This window comes from Dryas octopetala, chromosome 3, assembly GCF_963921425.1.
Source record: "Dryas octopetala chromosome 3, drDryOcto1.1, whole genome shotgun sequence".
Classification (NCBI taxonomy): domain Eukaryota; kingdom Viridiplantae; phylum Streptophyta; class Magnoliopsida; order Rosales; family Rosaceae; genus Dryas; species Dryas octopetala.
In genome coordinates, this window is record NC_141368.1 from 15,190,228 (window position 1) to 15,200,138 (window position 9,911).

The 9,911-nt window shown below is 36.2% G+C and overlaps 1 protein-coding gene across 1 annotated transcript; it reads left to right on the forward strand.

Annotated features, from left to right (window-relative positions):
- Positions 1 to 6,922: 6,922 nt before the first annotated feature.
- On the forward strand, positions 6,923 to 8,731 carry LOC147291278 (cytochrome P450 77A3-like). Its single transcript, XM_086236218.1, has one exon. It carries the CDS (start codon positions 7,047 to 7,049, stop codon positions 8,604 to 8,606), a length of 1,560 nt encoding a protein of 519 aa, XP_086092344.1. The 5' UTR covers positions 6,923 to 7,046; the 3' UTR covers positions 8,607 to 8,731.
- Positions 8,732 to 9,911: the final 1,180 nt, after the last annotated feature.

Genomic DNA, 9,911 nt, shown 5'->3' on the forward strand with positions numbered 1-9,911 from the left:
ATCGACGGCGAGGCTCAAATCGGGTCTAGACTGGGTTTCGGGTTTTCGGGGCTTTTCTGGGTTGAACGGAGGCCAGGGGTAGAGAGAGGAGAGGGCGGCGATGCTGGTGGGCCGAAAACCCAGCCCATCCGCCGCCGGACGCGCCGCCACGCGCCGGTGGCAGATCGGCGAGAGTGAGAGAGGGAGAGACACGCGGGAGAGGGAGAGGATCGGGGAGAGAGGAGAGAGAATGTCCAGAAATTTCTGGATTTGGGTATTTAAAACCCACTCCTACCAAATTACAAAATTGCCCTTCCCTTCAAATGCTCGTATCTTTCAAACTGTAGCTCCGATTGACGCGTGCCGCGTGTCTACGAACTCGTAGGCTCGAGATCTATCAAACGGACCGAAGGTCAAAGACGAAAGTCTCTTAGCTTTAAAAGTCAACTTTGGGTCGGGTCGTTACATTATTGAATTGGACTTTAAAAAAATAAAAAAACCCTTTTTTTTTTTTTTCCTTTCGCATTGAACAATTGTGCTAAACTACAAATAGAAAGCCCTTAATTAGGCCAGGCCTTATGCAAGCGCACATCACGCAAACCCCATGGCCAGCTCTGTAAAGAACACAATATTTCTGATAAGACACTAAAATGCTCCTAATGATAATACAAGATTAAACGATTTTTTATTTTTTTTATTTTTACACAGATAACCCTTAAGTAGGGTTTTAAAAATTAGACACTTTTAAATATTAAACCACATTGCAAAACAACCCCAACATTTCAGTTCTTTTTGCTTCTTGTCAAAAGAAACTTTGTTAATAAGGAAAAAAAAAAAATATATATATATATATACACGAAGATAATCACCCGCTGACCATAGAGCGGAAAATTCCCCACTCACCTAACCATCTGCTCACCACAACAAGAGGAATTCAATTATCGAGGCCATCTATTTTTTAAGTCTCTCTTCAAGGATTGTCATTGTAAAAAACAGCTAAATCGGTAATTATTTGGTCATCTAAATTTTACGTGCAAACAAATATAGTTTGTCTGATAAAATTGAAATGATATAAAAAACAATTATGAGAAATATTTCATTTCATTTCTTTAGATTTAATTTTAAGCTCTTTGATTGGCCAAAAATTTTAAGCTCTTTGGGCTCTGATCTAAGAGAAAGTTGTTTGGGCAACACTAGAATTTTAGAAGCTCTTCAATGAGTTAGTGAGCCTTGGTGGCCCCTCCTTTGGCCCAATATTGTTCATACACATTACGGATCAGTAGTGCATGTAGCATGTTTTGCACTATATTGGACTACAACATTCTAGGTATATAGACCAAACTCAGACCTCCTCTTTGTACATGCATGTATAGTTTTTTTCGGCTCTAAATAGTTGAGATCGAGCCACGTTCGTGCCCGTGTATTATCACTTGCACATGTTCAGGGCCATATGTATGCATATATAGGGAGGTTCAAATGAGGTATGGCTTCATTTTAGCAATAATGAAGTATGGTTTGTAGGACCCACTTTATATTATAATTTGATGATCATCTTTACAAAAATTTTGAAAAATCATAAATTGTTTAACCATTTGATTAAATGATACTCATTTCAAGTGTTTACTAAAATCACTATGTTCGTCTATATATTCGATTACAATTAGATGACTTAATAATTTCCATTTTGTCTAATTTTTTGTATGATTGATTCCATTTTGCCTTAATTAAATGAAGAAATACTATTTAGTTCGATGGATCAATTTGATGAGGCAACTACCGATGCTCTTTCTAAAGAAGATGATGGATGTATATGGATGCACGAAGAAAATGAAGATGAAACCATGTTGTAAAAATTTCTTATCGTAAACGATGAGAAAGATTGAAAACATATCATTTATCAAATTAGTTTGAAGCCGAAGTTGCAGATTTGCAGAAATGGAGAGAAAAACTTGATGTTGAATTTGCAGATTTGCAGATACTTGATTTCAAAGTCTTAGTTGCAGATGATCAAATGAGATAAACAAGACGATGTACAAAACTGTTGTTCTTTACCTAATACTATCTTCGATAATATTTTAATTAATTCGTATTAATTATCTTAAACTATGGAGATAATATTAGCTAATATTAAAAAAAAATATCAAAGACAATTTATGTATTGGAGAGAGAGAGAGAGAGAGAGAGAGAGAGAGAGAGAGAGAGAGAGAGAAGAGAAGGGGTCCGAGGTTGGGGAGAGAGGGGGGCTGGGCTTATGGTTTTCTTGTTTTTCAATTTTTTTAAAAAAATTTTTAGGTTTATGTGGTTAGATTACACACGTTTTGAATTTTTTATTATTTTTATTTGGTAATTATAGCTCTAAATGAGTATGAATCATAGGATATTGTAAAGACACGTGACACACTATAATTAAAAAGTTAACAAAGTTAAGAAATTAAAGTGCTTAGGTGAGGATATATATATATATCCAAATCCCGGCCTCCATCATTGTCTATTATTTTCAAATCTACCTCTGCAAATATATTTATGGGACGTGGATCCTTTGCTACTATTTTGAGTGCTAGGATCTGCATGAATTTTAATAAAAGCTAGGTTGCCACCTCATTATAACCAAGGAATAAAATTTCGAGTTTCGAGAAAATTTCGATAAAAATTTTAATGGAAATTTAGAAGATTTTAAATTTCGACAAAAATTAGACGGAAATTACTATCAAAATACGGAAATTTTGAATGAAACTTTATCATATGCTTATTTAACATATTATCTAATAAATTGATAAAAAAATATTGAAGAAACCAAATTATATAGTAGGTTTCATATGATATAAGATGAATATAATGCACGCTGGAGACAAATACTGTTAAATAAAATTAGTATAATGAATAAATGAAATTAGTATATTATTTATACAATATAATTTATACACTAAACCCTATATATTTTATAATCTATATTCTATATTGTTTAGGATATGGTATATGATATTAGGGTTTAGGTATTTTAAATTATTTTTTATATAGAAATATATTAGAATTTACTAGTTTAGAGTTTAAAAACAATTAAACGAAACTCCAAAACGGTCAAACGAAACCCCAAACCATTTTTTTTCTTTACAATTGCCCAAAGACCCCAAACCCCAATAAACCCTAAACCTTTTAATTTTTTTCCTTCCTTTTTTTTTTTCTTCTTCTTCTTTTTCTTTTCTTTCCTTTCTTTTCCCCCGAGTCTCCACCATTTTTTCTTCTTCTTCATCCTCTCTCTTTCTCTCTGCATCTCCAATCCATCACCAACCCACCCTCACCCTCCTCTCTTTCTCCTTCATCTCCCCCTACCGTCGCCCCCTTGTCGCCCCCCTGTCGTCACCCCCATGTTGCGCCCATGCCAGCCTCTTTCTCCCCCCTACCACCCCCTCTTTCTCCCTCGATCTCCCCCCTGCCGCCCCTCCTCTTTCTCCTAAAACCATCTCTTTCTCCCTCGATCTCCCCTTGCCGTCCCCTGCCACCGCCCCTTTTTTTCCCCCAAAACCATCTTTTTCTCCCAACACTCAGCCTTCTCTCCAAAAACCCAGCCTCCTCCCCAAAAACACAGCCTTCCAAAACCCAAAACCAGATCTCACCGTCGAAAATTTCACTGAAATTTCAATAATTTGAACGAAATTATCCCGAAAATTTAACAAATATGGGTTTCGATTTCGACACCCCAAAAAATCGAAATTTAACACCTTGATTATAATACAATACACAATGGTTAAAGAATTAACAAACCACTTATACTACTCAAAAGAAGGGAAAAAAAAAAGTTTTGACTAAGGATCGAAGACCCATTTCTGATTCTAAAATTTGGAAAACTAACTCATTTAGCTTTTATTAAAAACTTGTAATTTTTTTCTAAATTTTTTAAAATTTTGACTCTCGAGTAGTACTCAAGCTTCCTTCGATAAGTGTTCAAACCTTCCCGAATACTGCTCGAATCCTATTAAGCACTTCTAAACTCTATCACTACAGTCAAATTTCTAAAAATTTTATAAAAGGTAATATTCTTTAACTGAATTAAATTTAAATTTAAGTTAGTTTTTCAAATTTCTTTTATGAGTTGGGAACTCTAACCATCTGCAAGACTGCAACTACTTTCACCAACATCAGCAAGCTGCAACATCGCAACATCTCAAGCTGCCAAATTTCAAGCAACTTGAAATCCATTTCACTCAATAATTTCACAGACATAACTAATTGGCTCACATGCTGGGAAAGATTTCACATATTCAAAGCTTCCAAAACACCAAGCTTTCACGCCCAATTTCACAAACCCCTCCCAGAAATATAAAGTTATAAACCCATAAATCAAAATTCCACTCACAAAAACAAATTCCAAACTATCATCTAAAAATAATGCTCCTTCAACGCGTCACTAACAAAAAAGCTCAAACCCAATCTAGTAATGAGAAAAATGATGGTTTCTTTGTTGTTCAGAGTGGGAGAAGAAGAAAAGCAAGTGGATTTGGTCAAGCCGTGAGACTGGAAATAAAATTGGGTCTTTTCATTTAGAAATACAATGGGTTTTTTTTTATCTGGAAATAGATCGAATGGGCTCTTTTAAGGAGAAAATAAAAGAGGGTTTTTGAGTTTCCAAATTTGGGGAAGAAGAAGAAGAAGAAGAAGGGAGCAACTATTTTAGCTTCGAGAAATTTGGAAAATTAATTTATTTTGATTGTCACTAAAGACTTTTAATTTTTTTAAATTAGAAATTTGATCATCGAGTAGTACTCGAACTCTCATTGAGAATGCTCAAACCCTCCTCGAGCACTACTCAAAAGCAGATTTCAAAAAAATAAAAAAGAGGTTAAAAATCTTTTTTTTTTTAATTATTCTTTTTATTTTAAGCTTTTTAATAGTTCTGAAGATGTGTCAATTCAAATCTTTAACCTTTGGATTGAATTATAATGAGGTGGTTGAAATTCATGTTAACCTTTGGATTGATGTGCCTAATCTTTAACATTTGGATTGAAACCTTTGCCTTGTACCGAAAGTCAAGCAGATGTTATAAACCTCATATTACAAAAAGGGAGATATTTCTACTACCCAAAGTTTCATTATTTCAAGCATATATCAATGTCATAGTCGGAGAAAATAAAACATAAATTCTGAAAACAAATTGAAAGTGAGCCGATAAGAATCTTGATGACAATCAAGTGAGGAAAAATTATAAGGTATAACCGATATACAGTTATTTGATATAATTAATTTAATGTGTAAAAGTATTATTGAACGGTAAATTTATATTTGTAGGATATAGTATTAATTAATAACATTCATACATATTATAACACATAGATTAGTTATATCACGTGGCAGTATATCAATTATATAGAATAATTTCTCCCAAGTGAGTTAGTAGGAAACTGATCTTATTAGTTTTGATTTATTTTTCTTTATTTTCTGCCAATATTTGCTTGAAATTGATATTGATTTTTGTTACTTCTTAGTTTTATTTTGTGGTTTGCTTTTTTTAGTCAGTTTACAAATGTAGATGGGAAAGGGAATGTCACAAAAATGGTTGAGATTTTTTTTGGGTAAACTAGTGGGCTTACACAGCCCAAAGACAAACAAAAATTACACCAAATGGATAACGCAAAACTCCCCCTGCTCCAATAAGCCCGGCAGAGAGAGAGAGTACGATAGCATGGAAGTTAACTTTTAATAACGATATTAAAGAAAATTGAATAAAAGTAATTCAGAGTTATTTTAACAAATGAATTGATAAAAGAAGTTTTAAGTAATTAAAAACAGAAAATGAGCGCAACATTTACATTTTAAAACCCTAAATTTTAAAAAATATCTTTAAAATCGTACACTTGTTATCATATAAGTAAATTGATAATACCATATCATCATATCACACGGTTTTATAATCACATATAATAATTTTTCATTAATAAATATGTCAATGGATTAATAACCTATGTCACCCATTATGAACTTGTTATAATTTTAAGTATTAGAAGCACCCAACTCATTTCTAAAAATGTAAATTAATTACTTTTGGGTGTGGAACGCCACTCTAAACCTAAAAGTTTAAGCATAAAACCCAAGTAATTAATGAACGGATGTTGATTGATTGGCATATGAAAAATACAGAATTTTAACATACATGTCCGATCCATCGGTGAGGAAGCTGTTTTTTTTTTTATTGCGCAATGTAGTGGTAAATTTGAAAGTACCAAATGTATTGATAGTCTGCCAACTGCCCAGGACAGTACATATATGAATGAAACCAAGTTTGATACATGAGTTCACATGCAGAGGTTAAATATTGTTAGAAGATCCAAGGATAAACCCACAGAAAGGCTTTACCAAAACCTGACTTCCCCAGACCGCAGTGCCACTTCATGGTCATCAAGTATTCATTCATTACCCCATTTATAGCTTTCTATTTTTATCTTATATTTCTAAACATTTTGAACTGGGACCCACATCAACAAAATTCCTCCATTATGTCTCTCAGGGAAAATTTTGTGTAAATTCTTTTAATATTATAAAACGGTATAATTAATTCACTCAAATTACAAATTATAACACGTATATAATTTAAAAAATATTTTATTAAAATTTAAGATTTTATATATTAATTAATATACACGATATAATTTTTTTACATTACCGCTTAGTGTTACTGTCACATCAAAACAAAAAAAGAATTCAATTTACTACAAATCGTCAGACATTATCTGACCACACACCCTATCAACCGTATAGCACCAGTACACTTCATCAAGTACCCAAAATAAATGTAAAAAAAATATATATATATATATATATATAGCTGTAGAAATTAAATTAAAAAGAGGAGTAGTTGCCCTAGAATTTATATCACAGTGCCCCTATACAAATTTTGGCACCTTCACACTTGACTGAGAGCATTTAACAATCTACACCCACCACCTACCAAATTGTATAGGAAGGAGCCTTTATTGATCCTCACCTGCAATTTCAAGCTTTTCCCATTTTATACCCTCTCTCTTCCTTACACATCTCTTCATCCCCAACCTCCTTTCCTTTGCATCTCCTCATCAATGGCTTCTTCTTCTCCTCTGTCCTCCTTTTTTTCCTCTTCTTCTTCTCTTTCTGATCCTCACCTCTTTTTCACTCTTCTGGCCTTTTTCATTTCCGGCCTCATTTTCCTGCTGAACCAGAAATCCAAGTCCAAACACCTCAACCTCCCTCCGGGCCCACCCGGATGGCCCGTCGTCGGCAACCTCTTCCAGGTCGCCCGTTCCGGCAAACCCTTCTTCGAATACGTCGATGAGCTCCGCCTCAAGTACGGCCCCATTTTCACTCTCAAGATGGGCACCCGAACCATGATCATCCTCAGCGACGCCAAGCTCGTCCACGAGGCATTGATCGAAAAGGGCGCGATTTTCGCAACCCGACCTAGAGAAAACCCGACCCGAACCATCTTCAGCTGCGACAAGTTCACTGTCAACGCCTCCGTTTACGGCCCGGTGTGGCGGTCCCTGAGGCGCAACATGGTGCAGAACATGTTGAGCTCCACCCGGCTGAAAGAGTTCCGAAGCGTTCGAGAAAATGCCATGGACAAAATGATTGAAAGGATCAAGGCGGAGGCCAAGGCCAACGACGGCGTCGTTTCGGTCTTGAAAAACGCGCGTTTCGCGGTGTTTTGCATTCTTCTGGCCATGTGTTTCGGGATCGAGATGGAGGAAGAGACGGTGGAGAAGATGGACGAAATACTCAAAGCTGTGCTCATCGTGTTGGACCCGAGAATCGACGATTATCTCCCGATTCTCAGCCCCTTTTTCTCCAAACAAAGGAAGAGAGCTTTGGAGGTCAGGAAGGAGCAGGTCGATTACATAGTCCCCTTCATCGAACGACGTCGTCGGGCGCTTGACAACCCTGGCTCCGACCTCAAAGCCACGTCGTTTTCGTACCTCGACACGCTGTTCGATCTCAAAATAGAGGGGCGGAAATCCTCTCCTTCGCACTCTGAGCTCGTCACGCTCTGCTCAGAGTTTCTCAACGGTGGGACCGACACGACTGCGACAGCTGTGGAGTGGGGAATCGCCCAGCTCATTGCCAACCCGGAGGTGCAAGAGAATCTCTACAGAGAAGTTAAAGCGACGGTCGGTGACAGAAAAGTGGACGAAAAGGACGTCGAGAAAATGCCCTACTTGCAGGCAGTGGTGAAAGAGCTGCTCCGAAAACACCCTCCCACTTACTTTTCCTTGACCCATGCAGTGGTGGAGCCCACCACATTGGGCGGGTACGACGTACCCGTCGACGCCAACGTGGAGTTATTCTTGCCGGGGATTTCAGAGGATCCGAAACTCTGGTCTAACCCCGGCAAGTTTGACCCCGACCGATTCATGACCGGTCGGGAGGACGCGGACATAACCGGGGTGACCGGGGTGAAGATGATGCCGTTCGGGGTCGGGAGACGGATATGCCCCGGGTTGGCCATGGCCACGGTGCATGTGCATTTGATGATTGCAAGACTGGTGCAGGAGTTTGAGTGGAGCGCGTACCCGGCGGGTGCGAAGTTGGATTTTGCTGGTAAATTGGAGTTCACTGTGGTCATGAAGAACACTCTTAGAGCTATGATCAAGCCCAGGGTTTAATTAAGTAATTAAGTCACAGTGAAATCTTAATTAATTTTGATATATACCCATATTGTTTTCGAATTTTTTTTTTCTTTTCTCTGTTTTAATTTGTATTATGAATGTGGATCGATCACTTTTTTTTTTTTTTCTTTTATGGCTTTGGTATTCTTTGTATTAGTGGTATTTGATGGAAGTATTGTTTTACTGGAATGAAAAGGGGTAGAACTAGATTCAAATATGGTAAATGGGTTTTGGCATTCTTTCTACTGCTGCTATTTCATGGTGTCTAATAATGAAAAGAGTGCTGTACGTAGATTTAGGTAAAAAAAGAGTTGTATTTGGAACGCATTAAATTCTAGTTCATCAAAGTGACATCCATGTTTAGTAAGAAACAGGTACAGTTTAGATTAAAATCTTGCTGTAAGCCTGTCAGCACCAAAGAAAGAAAAAAAAGTATTTAGATGCATAACATTAGGTATTTAATACGAGACACGTATATGGTTCAAATGATAAAACTTTAGAGGGTATAATTAAGGTAACATTTTGTCATGTTCTGTGCTAAATTTTTAATCTTGACCACATATTTCAACTAAAATCCCAACAAATCAATACTCTAGATTGATAATTGATGTGACATTTTGGCAAGAAACCATTTTCCTATATAAGGAACTCCAAGTTTCATATGAATTAGCACATCATTTTACTGCAGATAAACTCTATGTCTAAACAGAGGATCCAACCTAGTCGTTTTTTTGGCCAAAAAAACATTGTCGTTTTGAGTAGTCACTTAAAAAAACAAAATAAAACACATTCCATCAAACCTCACTTACCTGACACAGTTTTCCATGATTTTCAAATTTCTAGTAATGTAAATTTTGATAATGTGCCATATATGGCCAGCTACCACGTACTTTAATTTTCCAAGAAATAATTATTGTGTTTCGGACCTTTCGGTTCTATGAAATTCACTGCTAGCTGTTGACTCCCATGTGAACCTCTTGAATGTTGTTGAGACCGCATTGTCACTTCTGAACAGAGGAGGAGCCAGGGTGGGGTCAATGGTGACATGTGACCCCAATAAGGGCATACAAATGAAAAACAAGAGGGTCCATAAAAAAAGCCGTTATTATTGATTTTTTTTTATTTAGAAAGAAAAATTAGTCAAATTTGAGACATCTTTTAACATTGAAAAAAAAAAGTATCACTAAAACATTAAATAGTTGGTTTTTTTTTTTTTTTTTTTTGCCATTAACTAGTTGGTCAATATATAGCCATTATTAACTTGATAAAAATTTATAAACTTGATTGAAAAAGAAATTGGAG

What these genes read in the sequence shown, in the direction of transcription:
- LOC147291278 (XM_086236218.1), top strand. Translation starts at nt 7,047, where the DNA reads ATGGCTTCTTCTTCTCCTCTGTCCTCCTTTTTTTCCTCTTCTTCTTCT.